This window comes from Salmo salar, chromosome ssa23 (assembly GCF_905237065.1).
Source record: "Salmo salar chromosome ssa23, Ssal_v3.1, whole genome shotgun sequence".
Taxonomy (NCBI): Eukaryota; Metazoa; Chordata; class Actinopteri; order Salmoniformes; family Salmonidae; genus Salmo; species Salmo salar.
In genome coordinates, this window is record NC_059464.1 from 27,900,440 (window position 1) to 27,924,235 (window position 23,796).

Here is a 23,796-nt window from a genome sequence, read left to right on the forward strand (position 1 = left end):
TTGTGCCTAATCCTTATTGTGGCTAGCTTCACAACACATAAACCGGTCAGGTCGAGCCGCACTAGCCAGCTGCTTATAACATTAGCTTTGGGCAACAGGGTTAATTAGCTGGCTAGCTATTTCTTTTCATGAACTGAAGTTCAATTTCAGTAGGTGAACAAGAAGTGACTACCTAGCTAATACTTACAAGGATTCCTAAGTCATTGCTAAGAATAGCGAAAATGACTGCATTTTCTACTGGTCATTGTTTTCAGGCTAGTTGTATTGTGCTGTCTAGGTACCAAGCTAAAGCTAGCTAGCTGTCCATGAAGTAGCGGTCGGGAAAAAAAACAATGCTTTATTACCAACACGGTATTGTAAGCACATCGTTCGTGGCCGGTGTTTGCAGACTTTTTTGTACAGCTTTGATAGTGCTACTGATAGTGGTGGTGCTTGGCTTGCACATGCAAATTCAGAACATACAACATTCTATAATAGAACTGCGTTATATGACGTTTCAAATTAAAAGCTTACTTCACTTTTTAGGGTATATGGGGCAGTATTTTCGATTTCGGATGAAAAGCGTGCCCAGAGTAAACTGCCTAATACTCGGGCCAAGAGTAAAATATTTGCATATTATTAGTAGATTTGGATAGAAAACACTCTGAAGTTTCTAAAACTGTTTGAATGATGTCTGTGAGTATAACAGAACTCATATGGCAGGCAAAAACCTGAGAAAAATCCAACCAGGAAGTGTAGAAATCTGAGAATTGTAGTTCTTTTGAATCCCTATCGAAACTACAGTGTCTGTGGGGTCACGTTGCACTTCCTAAGGCTTCCATTGGCTGTCAACAGCCTTCAGAAAGTTTTTCCATCTTTCTCCTGTTACTGGGCAGAGAATAGTAGCTCAGTCAATGAGTGGACTGCCTATGGACAAAGGACTTGGTGATGTGCGATCCCGCGAGCGAGCCCCTCCTTTTTCTTCTTGAATGAATACGCTATTGTCCGGTTGGAATATTATCTACGTTTTATGTTTAAAAATACCCTAAGGATTGATTGTAAACAACGTTTGACATGTTCCTACGACCGGTAATGGAATATTTTGACTTTTCGTCTCTGGAACTGCGGTCGCGTGTTATGCCTTTGGATAGTGATCTGAACGCACAAACAAAACGGAGGTATTTGGACATAAATATGGAGTATTTCGAACAAAACGAACATTTCTTGTGGAAGTAGGAGTCCTCAGAGTGCATTCTGACAAAGATCAGCAAAGGTAAGAGAATATATATAATACTAATGCAGAGTTTTGTTGATGCCAGAACTTGGCGGGTTGCTGTCTAGCTTGCTTCGATGGCTGAGCTATGTACTCAGAATATTGAACAATGTGCTTTCTCCGTAAAGTTATTTTGAAATCTGACAAAGCGGTTGTGTCAAGGAGTAGTGTATCTATAATTCTTTCAATAACTGTTGTAAATTTTATCAACGTTTATGATGAGTATTTTTGTAAATTGATGTGCACATTCACCGGAGGTTTTGGTGGGAATACATTTTCTGAACATCACGCGCCAATGTAAAATGCTGTTTTTGGCTATAAATATGAACTTTATCGAGCAAAACATACATGCATTGTATAACATGAAGTCCTATGAGTGCCATCTGATGAAGATCAAAGGTTAGTGAATATTTTAGCTGTACTTTTGGTTTTTATGATGTATGTCCTTGCTTAGAAAATGGCTGTGTGGATTTTCTTGTGAAGTTTATGTCCTAACATAATCTAATTTTATGCTTTCGCCATAAAGCCTTTTTGAAATCGGACAATGTGGTTAGATTAACGAGAGTCGTATCTTTAAAATGGTGTAAAATAGTTGATTGTTTGAGAAAATGAAATTTAGATTTCTGCTGTTTTGTATTTCGCGCCATGCTATTTCACTGGCTGTTGAATAGTGTGGGACGGTCATGTCCCACCTAGCCCAGAGAAGTTAACGCGTAAAATAGTGTTATTTGACACGCAAAGACCCAAACGGCATTCCATAGTATGTCATGAAGCTAATAGCAGTGACGCTATTATTACTGTGTAACTCCGGTAGGGCAACATCTGAACAATAGCGTACTTGGTAACGTTAGTGTGTACCGGTGCCCGACCAGTCGCGAAAGCCAACATCACCCACGACAGAGAACGGTTGATTGTCAAGGGCAATGAATTCCGTTATCTTGGCGTCAATGGATTTCGCCTTCGAGTTGTCTCGCTGAAATTCTCTTACTCTTTCAAAATGACTGCTTGACTTGTTGACTACTCGATCCACAGAGCAGACATTGTGGGCTAGGTTAGGAATGCTGTGTTGCACGTGTAGCGTAACATTTTACGTGGCATCATTACGACATGTACCTATGTTATATAGGTACGCCTGGTAGCTTTGACATCACATTGGCATTAAACTAGACATTGGGTTCCAATATGTTCACAGATATACCGCGCATCCCTAGTCTGAATACTTTCTGAATGCACTGTATATCCTCTTGAATGGATGCCAGGTCAGTGATGATACGTCAGGTTCCGAGTTTGAAAAGACGTCAAAGCATTAGGAATTATATTTGGAAAGTGTGGTAATTTTTGCAAAAACTCCAACTCCAAAAAAATAGCAATATTCTTAAAACAGTCATTATCATTACTCTCACGTCTGCTTTTTTTGTGCCAAATGTAAGTTTGGAACATAGGCTCTAAAATGATTGTTGTAGCCTCTGTGAATGCAGCGAATGCCTCTGATAAGGTGCACGAAAACCCCTTTGACCATCCTCTAATTTACACACTCATAAAGTGGTAGACTTTTTGAAACTTGTGTCCTGGGTTCATACCGGTAGAAGATCTTCTGGCTCTTCCACACAACACAGTAAGAGGATCCTGCAGGTGTAAAGTAAGAATACTGCTCTGGAGCTCTGAAGGCTTTTGACACTGCTGGGATTGATGTCCGTCTGATGCCTTTCCTCAATGTGTACAAAACAGCATGCAAACTCAGCCAGGTGATTTGTTGTGATCCTTATCTGTGCTGTGGACATCCTCACTACAAACCCGCATACAGTTGAAGTCGGCAGTTTACATACACTTAGGTTGGAGTCATTAAAACTCGTTTTTCAACTACGCCACACATTTCATGTTAACAAACTATAGTTTTGGCAAGTCAGTTAAAACATCTACCTTGTGAATGACACAAGTCATTCTTCCAAAAATTGTTTACAGACAGATTATCTCACTATCACAATTCCAGTGGGTCAGAAGTTTACATACATTAAGTTGACTGTGCCTTTAAACAGCTTGGAAAATTCCAGAAAATTATGTCATGGCTTTAGAAGCTTCTGATAGGCTAATTGAGTCAATTGGAGGTGTATTTCAAAGCCTACCGTCAAACTCAGTGCCTCTTTGCTTGACATCACGGGACAATCAAAAGAAATCAGCCAAGACCTCAGATATTACATTTGTAGACCTCCACAAGTCTGGTTCATCCTTGGGAGGAATTTCCAAACGCCTGAAGGTACCACCTTCATCTGTACAAACAATAGTACGCAAGTATAAACACCATGGAACCACCCCGCCTTCATACCACTCAGGAAGGAGACACATTCTGTCTCCTAGAGATTAACGTACTTTGGTGAGAAAAGTGCAAATCAATCCCGGAACAACAGCAAAGGACCCTGTGAAGATGCTGGAGGAAACAGGTACAAAAGTATCTATATCCACAATAAAATAAGTCCTACATTGACATAACCTGAAAGGCCGCTCAGCAAGGAAGAAGCCACTGCTCCAAACCCACCACAAAAAAGCCAGAATACAGTTTGCAACTGCACATGGGGACAAAGATCGTACTTTTTAGAGAAATGTCCTCTGGTCTGATGAAACAAAAATAGAACTGTTTGGCAATAATGACCATCGTTATGTTTGGAGTAAAAATGGGGAAGCTTGCAAGCCGAAGAACACCATCCCAACCGTGAAGCACGGGAGTGGCCGCATCATGTTGTGGGGGTGCTTTGCTGCAGGAGGGACTGATGCACTTCACAAAATAGATGGCATCATGAGAAAGTAAAATTATGTGGATATATTGAAGCAACATCTCAAGACATCAGTCAGGGAGTTAAAGCTTGGTCGCAAATGGGTCTTCCAAATGGACAATGACCCCAAGCATACTTCCAAAGTTGTGGCAAAATGGCTTAAGGACAACAAAGTCAAGGTATTGGAGTGGCCATCACAAAGCCCTGACCTCAATCCTATAGAAAGTGTGTGGCCAGAACTGAAAAACCGTGTGCGAGCAAGGAGGCCTACAAACCTGACTCAGTTACACCAGCTCTGTCAGGAGGAATGGGCCAAAATTCACCCAACTTATTGTGGGAAGCTTGTGGAAGGCTACCCAAAACATTTGACCCAAGTTGAACAATTTAAAAGGCAATGCTACCAAATACTAATTGAGTGCATATACACTTCTGACCCACTGGGAATGTGATGAAAGAAAGAAATCATTCTCTCTACTATTATTCTGACATTTCACATTCTTAAAATAAAGTGGTGATCCTAACTGACCTAAGAGAGGTAATTTTTACTAGGATTAAATGTCAGGAATTGTGAAAAACTGAGTTTAAATGCATTTGGCTAAGGTGTATGTAAACTTCCGACTTCAACTGTATCACTTGAACTCTTGTGCTGCACCATATTCAGTAACTCTTTAAACCGGGCATAGTCTGATGTAATTAACAAATAAAACAAGGTATGACCATGCATTTAAAACATTGAATGGAGATTGAGTACTGTCACGGCAAGTTATTGTGTGCCAAACAAACCCTGTCCTGGTGTCCCACTTCTGTTTTATTAATTTATGCTTTTGTTCCAAGAACTATGAGCATTTGGTGCCATTGTTCTGCGAGCATGGAAAATGAATTTAGCTTTAGCATGGGCTCTCTGGGAGTGGGCTTGAGTTGTATAAGAGGGTAACTGAGTTTATTGTTCACTTACTCCCCATTTGTTTTTTACTGGGCCTCTTGCAGCTTGACTAATAGTTTGGGTCTGTTTACATGAAGTGTGAAAAAAATACATGAGAAAGCGGATCGCACCGTTTCACCATTTTGTTGACATGACAAAGCAATGTATTGCTTATTGACCAGATAAATACAGACAACCACGTAATCTAGGGGGGATTGAGTTGTGTGTGTGCCAAGATTCCAGGGAAGTTGTCGTTTTCAGACATTTATTCTAGCCTAGCTATTGATTCACAGGCTGTTGTTTTTCTTCCCAAACAGACAATGAGCCAAGTAGGAAGAAGGCACGTGTAAGAAAGGAGAATTATCAGGCTGTGTTTTAGTGACCTGCATACTAACGTGTTGACTGGGAGTTGTTGCTGCTGTGGAACCATAGGACAGACAGGGGGTTGTTTGTATCCCAGGCAAAATGTCACTAAGCTGACACTTTAGTACACAATGTGCTTGGTTACCCTCCTCTTGAAAGAAGACTGACTTTAAAAAAATATATAAATACAAGTCAGCTAGTGAACTTTCATGTAAAAAAAATAAATTGACCCAGACTAGTCCTGAGTGTCAGGATCAGCCCATATTCTGCAGGCCAGGGTAGGCAACTAGATTCAGCTGCGGGACGATTTTTGTCAGAGCGAATGGTCAGGGTGCCAGAACATGATTATAATCATTGAACACAACTAAGCCCAAAAGGAGTTAGTTATTTTCATATATAATTATTTCATACCTTGATAAAATTGAGGAACAATCATGCCACTTTTTAAAAAATTCACGGGAATACGTGGGAACAGATTTCCAACCTCTTACATCTAGACGTTCCGCTAGCGGAACACCTGCTCCAGTATCCAATGATAGGCATGGCGCGAAATACAAACTCCTCGAAAATCCGAAAACTTCCATTTTTCAAACATATGACTATTTTACACCATTTTAAAGACAAGACTCTCTTAGATTATGTCAGCAGAGTACCCAGCCAGAAATAATCAGACACCCATTTTTCAAGCTAGCATATAAATGTCACAAAAACCAAACCACAGCTAAATGCAGGACTAACCTTTGATGATCTTCATCAGATGACACTCCTAGGACATTATGTTACACAATACATGCATGTTTTGTTCAATCAAGTTCATATTTATATCAAAAACCAGCTTTTTACATTAGCAGGTGACGTTCAGAACTAGCATTCCCACCGAACACTTCCGGTGAATTTACTAAATTACTCACGATAAACGTTCACAAAAAACAAATTATTTTAAGAATTATAGATACAGAACTCCTTTATGCAATCGCTATGTCAGATTTTAAAATAGCTTTTCGGTGAAAGCACATTTTGCAATATTCTGAGTAGATAGCCCGGCCATCATGGCTAGCTATTTTGACACCCACCAAGTTTGGCACTCACCAAACTCAGATTTACTATAAGAAAAATTGGATTACCTTTGCTGTTCTTCTTCAGAATGCACTCCCAGGACTTCTACTTCAATAACAAATGTTGGTTTGTTTCCAAATAATCCATAGTTATATCCAAATAGCGGCGTTTTGTTGTGCGTTCAAGACACTATCCGAAGGGTAACGAAGGGTGACGTGCCCGGCGCGTTTCGTGACAAAAAATGTCAAAATATTCAATTTCCGTACTTTGAAGCATGTCAAACGCTGTTTAAAATCAATTTTTATGCGATTTTTCTCGTAAAAAAGCGATAATATTCCGACCGGGAGTCGTTGTTTTCGTTCAAAGACTGAAAATGTAAACATGGAGTCGTCTCGTGCACGCCCGCACCAGTCTCATTGTTCTCAGATCGACCACTTACCAAATGCGCTACTGTTTTTCAGCCATGGCCTGCAAAGTCATCATTCAATGTTCTGGCGCCTTCTGAGAGCCTATGGGAGCGTTAGAAAATGTCACGTTACAGCAGAGATCCCGTTTTGGATAGAGATGATCAAGAAGGCCAAGAAATGGTCAGAGAGGGCGCTTCCTGTTTGGAATCTTCTCAGGTTTTGGCCTGCCAAATGAGTTCTGTTATACTCACAGACACCATTCAAACAGTTTTAGAAACTTTGGAGTGTTTTCTTTCCAAAGCTAATAATTATATGCATATTCTAGTTTCTGGGCAGGAGTAATAATCAGATTAAATTGGGTACGTTTTTTATCCGGCCGTGAAAATACTGCCCCCTATCCATAACAAGTTAAACACATTTTTAGCTGAATTCTTGGTGATTTAACTTTTTTTTCTTCTAAAAGTTTGGTCCGCAGGCTGCATGTTGCAGGCTGTGTTTTACAAGACAATACTTTAGCAGTACAAGAAATGTATGCCTCATCTCCAGAAGTTAATTATTTAACAGAGTAGATTAGCCAAGCATGCCAGGCTCTTACTAACTAACCTACACTCTAGTTGACACAGTGACTCAGACTACTCGTAACGTTTCCATTTTTTTTCTCCTCCATTTTAGTCATTTAGCAGACACTCTCACCCAGAGCGACTTACAGAAACAATTCGGCTTAAGTGCCTTGCTCAAGGGCATATTCAACAGACTGGATTTTACCTAGGTAGGCTCCGGGATTCGAACCGGCAACCTTTCGGTTATTGGCCCAACACTTTTAACCACTGGGCTACATGCCGCCCGCAGACTTGAATAAGATCTGCCAAATATTTATAGCATGTATGTCATGTTTCGAACTGTTGTGTAAAGTCAACATACGGTACATTTGGAAAGTATTCAGACCCCTTGACTTTTCCACTTTGTTACATTACAGCCTTATTTCTCAAATGGAAATGTATTTATTTTTTATCCTCATTTTACAAACAATACCCCATAATGACAAAACAAAAAACAGACATAGCTTATTTACATAGTATTCAGACCCTTTGCTATGAGACACGAAATTGAGCTCAGGTACATCCTGTTTCCATTGATCATCCTTGAGATGTTTCTACAACTTGATTGGAGTCCACCGGTGGTAAATTCAATTTATTGGAAATTATTTGGAAAGGCACACACCAGTCTATTTAAAAAAGGTCCCACAGTTGAAAGTGCATGTCAGAGCAAAAACCAAGCCATGAGGTTAAAGAAATTGTCCGTAGAGATCCGAGACAGGATTGTGTCGAAGCACAGATCTGAGGGAAAGTTACAAAAAAAAATGTCTGGAGCATTGAAGGTCCACAAGAACACTGGCTTCCATCATTCTTAAATGAAAGAAGTTCGGAACCACCAAGACTCTTCCTAGAGCTGGCCGCCCGGCCAAAGAGCAATCAGGGGAGAATGGACATGGTCAGGGAGGTGACCAAGAACTTGATGGTCACTCTGACAGAGTTCCTCTGTGGAGATGGGAGAACCTTCCAGAAGGACAACCATCTCTGCAGCACTCCACCAATTAGGCCTTTATGGTAGTGTCCAGACGGAAGCCACTCCTCAGTAAAAGGCACATGACAGCCCGCTTGGAGTTTGCCAAAAGGCGTTTAAATACTCTCAGACCATGAGAAGCAAGAGTCTATGGTCTTATGAAACCAAGATTGAACTCTTGGGCCTAAATGCCAAGCGTCACGTCTGGAGGAAACCTGGCACCATCCCTACGGTGGGGATATTTTTCAGTGGCATGGACTGGGAGACAAGTCAGGTGAACGGAGCAACTAGTCAGGTGAAAGATGAACGGAGCAAAGTACAGAGAGATCTTGATGAAAACCTGCTCCAGAGCACTCAGGACCTCAGCCCGGGGTGAAGGTTTATCTTCCAATAGGACAACAAACCTAAGCACACAGCCAAGACAATGCAGGATTGGCTTTGGGACAAGATGCTGAAAGTCCTTGAGTGGCCCAGCCAGAGCCCGGACTTGAATCAATCTAACATCTCTGGAGAGACCTGAAAATAGCTGTGCAGCAACGTTCCCCATCCAACCTGACAGAGCTTGAGAAGAATAAATATATAAAAGAGATTTTGTGTATGACTGCGGAAGACAAACTATCAATCACTTAGGAACAATTTCTTCTTGAAAATATATGGTCTAAGAGACATTTTTTCCAATACTGATATTTTCCTTGCCCCCCAAAACGCGATACCGATATAAGCATTAAGCATTCTAGTACAGTTAACTAGTTAAACACCCATGGACGCAGCGGTCTAAGTCACTGAATCTCAGTGCAAGAGGTGTCACTACAGTCCCTGGTTTGAATCCAGGCTGTACCACATCCGGCCGCGATTGGGAGTCCCATAGGGCAGTGCATAATTGGCCCAGCGTCGTCCGGGTTTGGCTGGGGTAGGCCGTCATTGTAAAAAATAATTTGTTCTCAACTGACTTGCCTAGATAAATAAAGGTTACACACACACAAAAAAAAAAGTTGTTGGCATTTGTGTGTGTTTTACTGGTAATGGGGCCAATCAAAACCTATTTCTTTCACTTACATGCTGTGCTGTTTCATTGTTTATTTGTTCAGTCGTTTCATTCTCAACCAGGACACCATTTGGGTCTTTGCTATGGAATGCCATTTGGGTCTTGCGTGTCAAAAAATATACCATTTAACACTATTTGACGAGTCAAATAAGCTTGCTGACCAATCAGGACCTGAATATGACCGCACATCACATAATAATTTAACACATTGATTCATTTTTACGTAGCTATTACACGATCACTCGTATTTCATATGTCACAACGATTCATCTGCTATGATGCTGGTAAAGTTGGCTCGCGCACCTACAGTGCTGGTCATTAAAAGAAAGCTAGTTAGCTCATGGATGCAAACAATGTTCTACCCCAAAAACATAGAAAAACGACAAACTGAGTAGCTATAGTTAGCTAGCTAACTATATAGCTAGGTGTCATCTAAAATAACCCTAATTTATAAGACAGTTCTTATTTATTTGATTAATGGTGGTTGGACCCATCTATGTGAAGCTAGTCACAATAAGGATTAGCCACAATAATGGACTTTGCGGTTAGCCTTCAAAATAAAAGTATGGCATAATACTATTTATATTAATTTGCACCACTGTCAAACTTTTATTTTGAAGGCTAACCGCAAATTCCACTATTGTGCCTAATCCTTATTGTGGCAAGCTTCACAACACATAACCTGGTGCGTTCGAGCCTCACTAGCCAGATGAAGCTAGCTGGCTGCTTATAACGTTAGCTTTGGGCAACAGGTTTAAGTAGCTGGCTGGCTATTTATTTTCATGAACTGAAGATCAATTTCAATAGGCGAACAACAAGTGGCAACCTAGCTAATACTTACTCACAAGGATTCTTAAATCATTGCTAACAATAATGAAAATGACTGCAGTTTCTACTGGTCATTGTTTTCAGGCTGGTTGTATTGGTGCTAGCTAGGTACCAAGCTAAAGCTAGCTACCCCAGAAGTTGTGATCGAACAATTGATGCTTTATTACCAACGCGTTATTGTAAACACATTGTTCGTGGCCGGTGTTTGCAGACTTTATTGTACAGCTTTGACAGTGCTACTGTATCTTTGACACACAAAGACCCAAATGGTGTTCCATAGTATGCATGTCGTGTAGCTAATAGCAGTGATGCTATAGCTGTGCAACTCCGGTAGGGTAATATCTGAAAAATAGCGCATTTGGTAGTGTGTACCAGTGCTCAACCAGTCGGCGAAAGCCAACATCCCCCATGACAGAGAACGGTTGATTGTCAAGGGCAATGAATTCCATTATCTTGGCTTTAACGGATTTCGCCTTTGAGTTGTCTCGCTGACATTTTCTTACCTCTTTCAAATGACTGCTCGACTTGTTGACTGCTCGATCCACACAGCAGACATTGTGGGCTAGTTTAGGAATGCTGTCTTGCACATACAGCGCAAAATTTTACGCGGTGTCATTATGTCACGTTATATAGGTATGCACGTCAGCCTTGACATCGGTTTTGCACATCGGCGTTAAACTAGACATCGGGCCGATACCGATGTTGGCATTTTTAGCTAATAATCGGCCGATTCCGATATGTATATATCGTACATCCCTACTCTCTATGTATCCCCTCTTGAATGCGCATTCTTCTGTTTCTTACATAGCAGGTTTAAAAGAAACGCATACCGGACAAGTTTAGCAACGCAATGGATTATGGTGATTGTAGTTAGTTTTTAGCACAGAAAACCTGGTAATTATGTAGAACATTGGCCTGTTGGAAACTACAACTCCCTAATACAATCACACTGTTCGGGCATATGATCAGATTGTTCTCTAGAGAAACTGCAGTGCAATGAGAGCATTGAGCTAAAAAAAAAAAAAAGACCAAAATGGAATTCAAATAATTGAACCAACATCTGTCAATTAGTTGTTTAAAAAACAAAAAATGACCGACATTCCGGTTAAATCGCTCAGCCGCACCAGAGGCATATGGGGACAAAGTCTCATACACTCATAATCTGAGACAGTTTCACACGCACCACTGGTGTCTCCTCTACTCGGTTTACCCAGCAGAGAGATGGTTTAAAGCTCTGCTTACCGGTCAAAGTCACCTTGAAATTGGGTGGGGGCGATATGAGCCCCTTGTATTGAATGGGACAGGAAGAGAAGAAGGGGGAGATGCAGGCCTCACGGTCTGCCGCCCCCCCATCCCATCACCCCATCCTCCTGGGCAGACCCCCGAGTTCGACCGATTAATTGGAATGGCCGATTAATTAGGGCCGCTTTCAAGTGTTCATAACAATCGGAAATCTGCATTTTTGGACGCCGATTTGGCCGATTTTTACTTTTATTTATATATATATATATATATATATTTTTTTTTAGACCTTTATTTAACTAGGCAAGTCAGTTAAGAACACAAGTCAGTTAACCTGTTAGGGCTAGGGGGCAGTATTGACACGGCTGGATAAAAAACATACCCGATTTAATCTGGTTACCACTCCTACCCAGTAACTAGAATATGCATATACTTATTACATATGGATAGAAGACACCCTAAAGTTTCTAAAACTGTTTGAATGGTGTCTGTGAGTATAACAGAACTCAAATGGCAGGTCAAAACCTGAGAGATTCCTTTACAGGAAGTGGCCTGTCTGACCATTTCTTGAACTTCTTTTCCATCTCTATCTTTTACTAAGGATCTCTGCTCTAACGTGACACTTCCCACGTCGTCCATAGGCGCTCAGAGCCCGGGAAAAAACAGAATGTCGTCATTCCAGCCCCAGGCTGAAACACATTATCGCCTTTCTCAAGTGGCCGATCAAGGGACTCTGGGCTTATGCGCGTGACCCGACCGCCCCGCCTTTGTGATTTTTTTCCTCTGTTTGCCGAAAAGGAGATTCCCTGTCGGAATATTATCGCTTTTCTACGAGAAAAATGGCGTAAAAATTGATTTTAAACAGCGGTTGATATGCTTCGAAGTACGGTAATGGAATATTTAGAATTTTATTGTCACGAATTGCGCCATGCGCGCGACACTTCTTTACCATTTCGGATAGTGTCTGGAACGCACGAACAAAACGCCGCTATTCGGATATAACGATGGATTATTTTGGACCAAACCAACATTTGTTATTGAAGTAGCAGTCCTGGGTGTGCATTCTGACGAAGACAACAAAAGGTAATCAAACTTTTATTATAGTAAATATGATTATGGTGAGTGCTAAACTTGCCGGGTGTCTAAATAGCGAGCCCGTGATGCCTGGACTATGTACTTAGAATATTGCAAAATGTGCTTTCACCAAAAAGCTATTTTAAAATCGGACATATCGAGTGCATAGAGGAGGTCTGTATCTATAATTCTTAAAATAATTGTTATGCTTTTTGTGAACGTTTATCGTGAGTAATTTAGTAAAATGTTAGCGAATTCCCCGGAAGTTTGCGGGGGGTATGCTAGTTCTGAACGTCACATGCTAATGTAAAAAGCTGGTTTTTGATATAAATATGAACTTGATTGAACAAAACATGCATGTATTGTATAACATAATGTCCTAGGGTTGTCATCTGATGAAGATCATCAAAGGTGAGTGCTGCATTTAGCTGTCTTCTGGGTTTTGGTGACATTATATGCTAGCTTGAAAAATGGGTGTCTGATTATTTCTGGCTGGGTACTCTGCTGACATAATCTAATGTTTTGCTTTCGCTGTAAAGCCTTTTTGAAATCGGACAGTGTGGTTAGATAAAGGAGAGTCTTGTCTTTAAAATGCTGTGAAATAGTCATATGTTTGAAAAATTGAAGTTTTTGTATTTTTGAGGAATTTGTAATTCGCGACACGCCCATGATTGGATATTGGAGCAGGTGTTCCGCTAGCGGAACGTCTAGATGTAAGAGGTTAACAGCAATATTTAGACTTTGGGATGCTATCGTTAGATGAAATACGGAACGGTTCCGTATTTCACTGAAAGAATAAACGTTTTGTTCTCGAAATGAGTTTGCGGATTCGACCATTTTAATGACCAAAGGCTCGTATTTCTGTGTGTTATTATGTTATAATTAAGTCTATGATTTGATAGAGCAGTCTGACTGAGCGATGGTAGGCACCAGCAGGCTCGTAAGCATTCATTCAAACAGCACTTTTGTGCGTTTGCCAGCAGCTCTTCGCAATGCTTCAAGCATTGGGCTGTTTATGACTTCAAACCTATCAACTCCCGAGATTAGGCTGGTGTAACCCATGTGAAATGGCTAGCTAATTAGCAGGGTGCGCGCTAATAGCGTTTCAAACGTCACTAGCTCTGAGACTTGGAGTAGTTGTTCCCCTTGCTCTGCATGGGTAACGCTGCTTCGAGGGTGGCAGTTGTCGATGCGTTCCTGGTTCGAGCCCAGGTAGGAGCGAGGAGAGGGACGGAAGCTATACTGTTACACTGGCAATACTAAAGTGCCTATAAGAACATCCAATAGTCAAAGGTATATGAAATACAAATCGTATAGAGAGAAATAGTCCTATAATAACTATAACCTAAAACTTCTTACCTGGGAATATTGAAGACTCATGTTAAAAGGAACAACCAGCTTTCATATGTTATCATGTTCTGAGCAAGGAACTTAAATGTTAGCTTTTTTACATGGCACATATTGCACTTTTACTTTCTCCAACACTTTGTTTTTGCATTATTTAAACCAAATTCAACATGTTTCATTATTTATTTGAGGCTAAATAGATTTTATTGATGTATTATATTAAGTTAAAATAAGTGTTCATTCAGTATTGTTGTAATTGTCATTATAACAAATAAATAAAATAAAAACCGGCCGATTAATCGGTATCGACTTTTTTGGGGTCCTCCAATAATCGGTATCGGCGTTGAAAAATTATAATCGGCCGACCTCTATTTTTGGGATCATGCGTTGAATGAGGATAAAGGTGGAGAGATGGTGTTCTCTTAAGATGTCTTGGCACAGTTCGGATAAAAAAAAAAAAGATTTAAAACAAATTTGTAGAATCATGTTAATATTGTTACATTTTTGTTTTCAGCCAAGCCTAGTTTTTTTTTGTTTTTTTTAATGGCACTTTACACCTTTCCTGCACAGTACAACCCCAGGGTAATGAGTGCAATCCAACAGAGATTTACACACAATTACAGTGTTGTACCTTTTAATACACTCTGCTGGCACTGTCTATGTCCTTTGACAATCACATTGAAAACACAGCTGCTGGGTTCTTCCAGTTGTGCTGGTGCGCTCTGTAAATGTGACCCCACTCTCATCCCTGCAACTCTTCTCATCCCAAAATGGATTTTATATGCCATGTAACCTCAATTTCTATGCTCTTTCATACATTCCCTTTTTTAAGCTTATCAGCAACATGTAACCTAGCCATACAGTTGAAGTCGGAAGTTTACATAAACTAGTTTTAATGACACTAACCTAAGTGTTTCAACCACTCCACAAATTTCTTGTTAACAAACTATAGTTTTGGCAAGTAGGTTAGGACATCTACTTTGTGCCTGACAAGTCATTTTTCCAACAATTGATTACAGACAGATTGAATTCTAAATGAAATACTGTATCCCAATTCCAGTGGGTCAGAATACACTAAGTTGACTGTGCCTTTAAACAGCTTGGAAAATTCCAGAAAATTATGTCATGGCTTTAGAAGCTTCTGATAGGCTAATTGACCTAATTTGAGTCAATTGGAGGTGTACATGTGGCTGTATTTCAAGGCCTACCTTCAAACTCAGTGCCTCTTTGCTTGACATCATGGGAAAATCAAAAGAAATCAGCCAAGACCGCAGAAGAAAATATTGTAGCCCTCCACAAGTCTGGTTCATCCTTGGGAGCAATTTCCAAACACCTGAAGGTACCACGTTCATCTATACAAACAATAGTATGGAAGTATAAACCCAATGGGACCACGCAGCCGTCATACCGCTCAGGAAGGAGACGCATTCTGTCTCCTAGAGATGAACGTACTTTGGTGCGAAAAGTGCAAATCAATCCCAGAACAACAGCAAAGGACCTTGTGAAGATGCTGGAGGAAACAGGTACAAAATTATCTATATCCACAGTAAAACGAGTCCTATATCGACATAACCTGAAAGGCCTCTCAGCAAGGAAGAAGTCACTGTTCCAAGGTTGCAAGATTGAATCCCCGCGCTGACAATGTAAAAATCTGTCGTTCTGCCCCTGAACAAGGCAGTTAACCCACCGTTCCTAGGCCGTCATTGAAAATAAGAATGTGTTCTTAACTGACTTGCCTAGCTAAAAATTATTTATAAAAAAATAATAAATAGGCAAATCGGTGGCCAAAAATACCAATTACAAATTGTTATGAAAACTTGAAATCGGCCCTAATTAAATCGGCCATTCCGATTAATTGGTCGACCTCTACCCCAAAACCACAGATTAAGGGGAAATCACAGACAGGAGATTGCCATGGCATGTAGACAAACACCAGTATTTTCACACTGCAAACTTCAGCTGAGATTTTCAGTTTGGTCAATGCCCCATTGTTTTAATCCTATCAGCAATGGTTTTGAAATGTGTGCTCATGTAAAACCATTATCTTTGCTCCTGACTGGAAATGGATCAGAGACAAAATAAATATGCTGGGTCATGGTGAACCATGGCCTCAGTCAGCCTTCAATTGATGTGACCAGATCTCAAAAACTTGATAGAATTAAGTACCAAATACAGACCAACTACAGCCTTCTCATTAGTCATTATCCAGTCTTCATTCACCATGGTTGTTATTGGAAGGAAGCCTTGAAAGCCCCTCTGTGAGGCAGGCTGGCAGCACCGCCAGACTGGCAGGGAGAGAGTTTAGCTCTAATCTTGGCCAGTTGGCCTCACCTGATTTAACCCCATGTTGTCCAGATTAACACTAAGAAAGCCTGGACAAAGGAGGTCCACCAGCCAACCCACAAACCATAGGAGGAACTGAGCAACCCAGAATGTGAATCATCTTTTTAACAAGCTATTACAGGTAGGCATAGTCTACATTATTCAGTGGACATGGGATTGCCCTATCAGAGATAGAGAAATATATAAAAGACGTATGGCTGTAAACCAGCTGAATACCACAAATTGATGCTCTGAAAATCTGCATTAGGGCTTGAAACATCTGCCAAAAAGTGCCTACTAATCCTATAATGGAGGAGTTCAAGTTGTCAAAAACATGACAGAATCCCAAGGCCAGGACGATGATTCTGCCCAGCCTGGAGGATTAGCACTAATTAAACTGTCTTAGACTGTGCGCTGCTGTTTCTGTGACTCCATTCTTAAAGCTCTGACCGCCAGTGAGGCGTTACAATGCACCGTCTGGGTAGGAGACGCACGCTGCGTCTGGATAGCATGCGCAGCATCCCCCCCATAGTAAGAACCCATCTTAGACCTCCCTAATAATCACAAAAGAAAGAAATGGTCTGTCTGATCATTATGACAGGTTATGGTTTATTTACCTTGTAAAAAGCAAAGACTCCAAAGACAGTCCAGTGTGTCCAGGGCAGGCTATGACAAGAGGCAAATTATAGGGCCTAGGGGATGGAGCACAAGTAGCTACGCTAAATTGCTTCATACTGTCTGAAAATAAAAAGGTATGAGGACACCACTTCTGAGTGTGTGACATATAAAACAGTGCAACATGAGGTTGCTATCAGAGAAATCCCCTGACAGTATCTCTAAAAACATACAGTATGTCAGCTTGCGAAACAAGTGTAGACAAATCAGGTTAAGCCATCATAAACCACAAACTCTTTCCTTCAATATTAGGTCCAATGGCCTGACATGCCTCAGCCAATGACCTATACTATTTACCATAAACTGCACAACTAAAAGCTCAAACGTGACCAATGGATTTACACGGTAAATCTGTGCAGATTAGCAGTATTTGCACGGCCGGATAAAAAAACGTACCCGATTTAATCTGGTTACTACTCCTGCCCAGTAACTAGAATATGCATATAATTATTGGCTTTGGATAGAAAACACCCTAAAGTTTCTAAAACTGTTTGAATGGTCTCTGTGTATAACAGAACTCATGGCAGGCAAAAACCTGAGAAGATTCCTTACAGGAAGTGGCCTGTCTGACAAGTTCTTGTTCATCTTGGCTCTGTTTATTGAAGACGGAGGATCTTTGCTGTAACGTGACACTTCCTACGGCTCCCATAGGCTCTCAGAACCCGGGAAAAAGCTGAATGATATCGAGGCAGCCCCAGGCTGAAACACATTAGCGCGTTTGGATAGTGGCCGGTCAGAGGACCATCAGAGATGTTTTTATTTTCTCTCTTTGAACGTAAACACGCTTTCCCGGTCGGAATATTATCGCTTTTTTACAAGAAAAATGGCATAAAAATTGATTTTAAACAGCGGTTGACATGCTTCGAAGTACGGTAATGGAACATTTAGATTTTTTTTGTCACGAAACGCGTCGGGCGCGTGACCCTTATTTACCCTTCAGATAGTGTCTTGAACGCACTAACAAAACGCCGCTATTTGGATATAACTATGGATTATTTGGGACCAAACCAACACTTGTTATTGAAGTAGAAGTCCTGGGAGTGCATTCTGACGAAGAACACCAAAGGTAATCAAACTTTTCTAATAGTAAATCTGAGTTTGGTGAGCGCCAAACTTGGTTGGTGTCAAAATAGCTAGCCTGTGATGGCTGGGCTATCTACTTAGAATATTGCAAAATGTGCTTTCACCAAAAAGCTATTTTAAAATCGGACATAGCGAGTGCATAGAAGAGTTCTGTATCTATAATTCTTAAAATAATGTTTTTTGTGAACGTTTATCTTGAGTAATTTAGTAAATTCACCGGAAGTGTTCGGTGGGAATGCTAGTCACATGCTAGTCACATGCTAATGTAAAAAGCTGGTTTTTGATATAAATATGAACTTGATTGAACAAAACATGCATGTATTGTATAACATAATGTCCTAGGGGTGTCATCTGATGAAGATCAAAGGTTAGTGCTGCATTTAGCTGTGGTTTGGGTTTATGTGACATTATATGCTAGCTTGAAAAATGGGTGTCTGATTATTTCTGGCTGGGTACTCTGCTGACATAATCTAATGTTTTGCTTTCGTTGTAAAGCCTTTTTGAAATCGGACAGTGTGGTTAGATTAACGAGAGTCTTGTCTTTAAAATGGTGTAAAAGTCATATGTTTGAGAAATTGAAGTAACGGCATTTAAGGTATTTGAATATCGCGCCACGGGATTACACTGGCTTGCGTCCCACCTAGCCCATAGAGGTTAAGCAAAACAAAAAACAAATGCATGCAATCCAACGCTGCATGCACTCTGGACATGCAGTAGTGCCGCCACCTATCAAATCCCTGTTTGCTTGTGATTCCTCCTGATATACCGCTCATTGATTGTTTAACCACATTTTCTTTTGTTTTGTCCTGTGTAATTTACCTGGGCAGGGCAGCATTTCCCCTCAATGTTCCCAGTCTTCCCCTGGGAATGCATGGGAACACACGTTACGCACCAAACCCTCTGTCTCCACGACCCTGTCCACCTCCCTCCCTGCTCAACACCTCCCTGAGCCATACCTGCTAGCACAACTTCTCTTTATTAAAGACGACATCCACCCACACACTCCCCTACACAATCCTGTGATATCACACCCCTCTACTCACTGAAGAGAAGGTTTTCATGTCAGGTGCTGTGAACTGAATGCAATGGCAGGTCTCAGCTGTGATTCAACATCTGTGTCCTTAATTGAACTCTCTCAAACTCTGTCACTTTTCATTGCACAAATCGACAAGCCAGACTTTAACCATGATCATATCCCTCCCTGTTAACAGCTGTTGCAGTCAACAGAACATAACCTAGCCTATAAGACATCTGTTATGAAAAAGAATGCTAGAATAACTGTTGATAGCCTGTGTGCTCAGCATGGTAACATTTTGTAGACAATGCTTCCATTCACAAACCATCTCCAGTGGATCAGTCTCAGTCAGTTAGCTGGTAGGGACATGCCAACCCCATGTAATAAGATGTGTTAGTCTCAGGCTTTAGGTCTCAAAGCCGTGGATGAATGCCAACATGCCAGGCAGACAGATAGTACTTTGACATGTGAACAGATAAATGTGTAATGCACACATATGGCCTACAGTAACAGTCCATCAGAGCCTAAAATCATGTCAATATCACACCTGTCATTCCTTCACTACAAACAGGCCCAGATGTGTTTTTTTGCATCATTGCAATGTGGTTAATTTCCTTTCCGAATACTCTCTGAGTACGCTTACATGCACACTAATAATTTGATATTAAACTGATTATGGCAGTAGGCCGAGTATGGCGTTAGTCATGTAAACACCTTATCTTCATCAGCTTAAGGTCATAATCTAAGTAAGCACACAGCGATTAAAATGCCTGGTTTTCTGAATAATCATTCTAATTATTAGGACATGTAAACAGCTTAAGAATCTGTGTTTCAGCTGTGTATTTGATCTGCCGCATGTGCCAGCACTAATAAAACTATTATATTAATCTGACTCAATGTCTAGGTAGGAACCAGAAGGAATCAGGGATAAATTAATTTAATTCAGAAAAAGAAGCGACAGTGTTACTGTGCTACAGATGCGAATTCAATCTACTGTATGTAACTAGAGATGCCTTTCAGTGAACCAGAGACTCCAGGGAATAAATCATCCAATCAGGTCTTGAAGGGATTCCTGATAGAGATTTAAGAGTAAAACAATATGTAATGAGCATTTTGAATCAAGTTGGTTCCCGTATAGCACACAGTTAAAATATAAGGGATAAGGGCCTAACACATGCAGCCAGACAATCAGACTATGCCCGCATGGTCGATTTAATTAAGGCCGATTTCAAGTTGTCATAACAATCGGTACTCTGCCTTTTTTTTACGCCGATTACATTGCAACACACGACGAGACTGTATCAGGCTGACCACCTGTTACGCGAGTGCCGCATCAAAAGGACCTTGTGGCTGCAAGGTGCCAAGGTAAGTAGCTAGCTAGCATTCAACTTATCTTATAAAAAACAATCACATAATCACTAGTTAACCTAGTAATATCATCAACCACGTGTAGTTAACTAGCTTGTCCTGCGTTGCATATAATCAACGCGGTGCCTGTTAATTTATCATCGAATTTCAGCCTACTTCGACTTCACCAAACGGGTGATGATTTAACAAAAGCGCATTTGCGGGAAAAAAGCACTATCGTTGCACAAATGTATCTAACCATCAACAATGCCTTTCTTAAAATCAATACACAGAAGTATATTTTTTTTGAACCTGCAAATTCATGTTAGCAGGCAATATTAACTAGGGAAACTTACTTCTCTTGCATTCAGTGCAAGGAGAGTCGGGGTATATGCAGCAGTTTGGGCCGCCTGGCTCGTTGCGAACTGTGTGAAGACCATTTCTTCCTAACAAAGACCGTAATTCATTTGCCAGAATTGTACATAATTATGACATAACATTGACGGTTGTGCAATGTAACAGCAATATTTAGATTTAAGGTTGCCACCCGTTCAATAAAATACAGAACGTTTCCGTATTTCACTGAAAGAATAAACGTTTTGTTTTCGAAATTATATTTTCCAGATTTGACCATATTAATGACCAAAGGCACGCATGTGTGTTTATTATATTAGAATTAAGTTTATGATTTCATATTTGATAGAGCAGTCTAACTGAGCGGTGGTAAGCAGCAGCAAGTTGGTAGGCATTCATTCAAACAGCACTTTACTGCGTTTGCCAGCAGCTCTTAGCAATGCTTGATTCACAGCGCTGTTCATGACTTCAAGTCTATCAACTCCAGAGATTAGGCTGGCAATACTATAGTGCCTATAAGAACATCCAATAGTCAAAGGTATATGAAATACAAATGGTATAGAGAGAGAAGTAGTCGACGTGTCATAATTCCTATAATAACTACAACCTAAAACTTCTTAACTGGGGATATTGAAGACTCATGTTAAAAAGGAACCACCAGCTTTCATATGTTCTCATGTTCTGAGCAAGGAATTTAAACTTTAGCTTTTTTGCATGGCACATGTTGCACTTTTACTTCTCCAACACCGTGTTTTTGCATTATTTAAACCAAATTGAACATATTTCATTATTTATTTGAGACTAAATTGATTTTATTTATGTATTATATTAAGTTAAAATAAGTGTTCATTGTTCAATCAGTATTGTTGTAATTGTCATTATTACAAATAAATATCTGAAATTATTTTTAATTTAATAAAAAAAACAGGCTGATCGATTTTTTTTTTTTGGTCTTCCAATAAATCGGTATCGGCGTTAAAATCATAATCGGTCAACCTCTAAAATCAGACAAAGGCTAATGTGTTTACAGCACAAATCAAAATATTTGAATTGCAGAAGGTTGGCCAAATTATGCATTTTACAGCAAGGTGCAGTAGGTTAGGTTCATGAGACCTTTATCATACATACAGCTCTTGCAATCAAGCATTAAGAGCCTCAAACTGAACTGTAGGCTATTGCCCGAATATACATACTTTAGACTCTTCAGGGCACAGACATGCTTTTGAGACTTAATTTAGCAGTAACAGAATCATTCAGGAAAAACCATAGTAAATATACATGTTATCAATAAAACAGGTTCAAAGTTCATCATACTGAAGTGAACCCATATAAGTCACATCAGTCACATGTTGAATAAAGCTTCAATATATTGTTCTCTTCCCTCAAACTACATACCAGTGCAGTTCTCTCTATCAATGTTAGATATCAATGTAATTGGAATGAAACAGGCTCATCACTTCTTTGACTAGCTATCATGTTGGCAGAGGCACTGCAGTCTTCACAACTATACATTTTAGAATGATTAGGGGGAGAAGCTGCCCCATTGGTAGGATACTGGTGGTGACCAAACGTTTTATGGGCAACACCCATGTAACTGGAATACATGTCACAGGAGTTCAATGTCCCTGGTGAGGAATATTTTAATAGGTGAAGATTATGTTCTCACTAACAAAAAAACGTTTAACAGATTTTTGCTGCAGTAACATGGTAGCTAGATATAGTCACAAAAATAATTTGGACGATAAACCGCTTGGGCAAGCCGGGTGATGTAGCCAGGGGCCTGGCTGTCAGAGGGCAAGCCAGACCAGACAGAACATGACAAAGACCGTACCTGGAATAAGCCCCCCCACGTCTGTTCAATGGGTGGGTCGTGTTTTGTTATATTCGGGAGAAGAAAAATGCTTGATTTCCTCAAGTCTACTATTGTTTAACTATTTGACTTGCGCAATCTCCTTGCATACTCGGAACAATGCTGGTCAAGCAGCTTGAAGAGTCACTCAGACCCAGCGAGGAAACAGACATAAATAAATACAAACTCGAGCTTTAAAACCAAGTTAAACGAAATGTGTACGTGCATTGTTTAATGCGGGTAGCCATAAGATCCATAAAAGCATTGAGAGAAAATAGTACAGGGGGTTACTTGCGGTACCCTCCTGTCTACACCTTTTTTGGGGATAGCTAACGTTAGCTAGCTTGCTAGTCTTGTGTGAACTAAGAGAGGGTGTGATAGACTCCCTATTCAAACATAAAACAATAACTGATAAATCAAGCGCCTGTCAGAGACAGTGTTGTGATAACAAGTACTAGACAAAGATACGCAAATTATCCCTTTTGCCTGGCGGACATTTCTACACGCCTTGCCTATTGTTTACCGTCTGTAGTACTATGGTAAAGGTGCATGCCAGGCTTAGCTGGCTAGCAGCTTACACAATGCTAAGGTAACCGAGCACCTTCATCGAATTCGTGCTAAATTTTGGCACGCGTGTTATCCACACAAGAACAAAGAAGAGAGCAACATGGTTTATACCAATAGCAAACTTACCCAAAGCTCCGTTCCCCAAGTCATTGTGGACTCCCCTGGTTGCTAAACCCCCAGATTGTCAGTGTATTCCCCGCTCAAAACTCGCCAATGATGCGTTTCCAATCGTCTGCCGTCGTCTGTGGTGCTCACTCCTGAAGAGCTGTCTAAATTCAGCTCTAGCGAAGGAAGTTGGGATCTAGGATTCAGAGAACCGGGAGGTTCAGGTTCGCCAATAAAATGTTAAATGCATGCATGTTATTCCTTATTATTTAGTAATCAACAAAATAGTTATATAATTTTAATTCAACACATAAAATAATTAAATTAGCTATTCTAGAACTATGCTAGAACTATGCTGATGCACGGTATTTTTTAAATTCCAAAAATTTGGTGGGAAGAGGAAGACTTTCTGAATAAATTGTATCATCAATTCATGAATTTTGTTGAAATATTCATATTAGCTGCGGAAATATTAATATTAGCTGCTATCGACCATTTGATCAGTTGTCACAACAATCACTTTGATGATTTGGTTAGAATAATTTGGCCTCAAAAGTTATCCACAATAAGTAATTAACCTTTCATTTATTTAACTCTTACTGTTGAATATAA

At 40.3% G+C, this 23,796-nt stretch overlaps 1 protein-coding gene across 3 annotated transcripts in view; it reads right to left on the reverse strand.

Annotated features, from left to right (window-relative positions):
• LOC106584338 (formin-binding protein 1-like) overlaps positions 1–23,418 on the reverse strand; it is an 88,615-nt gene extending 65,197 nt beyond the window's left edge. For all 3 annotated transcript variants that reach the window (XM_014169519.2, XM_014169521.2, XM_014169518.2), the window contains exon 1: positions 23,206–23,418. In XM_014169519.2, coding sequence (XP_014024994.1) covers positions 23,206–23,229 — 24 coding nt within the window. In that variant the 5' untranslated portion in view covers positions 23,230–23,418. The remainder of the gene's footprint in view (positions 1–23,205) is intronic.
• Positions 23,419–23,796: the final 378 nt, after the last annotated feature.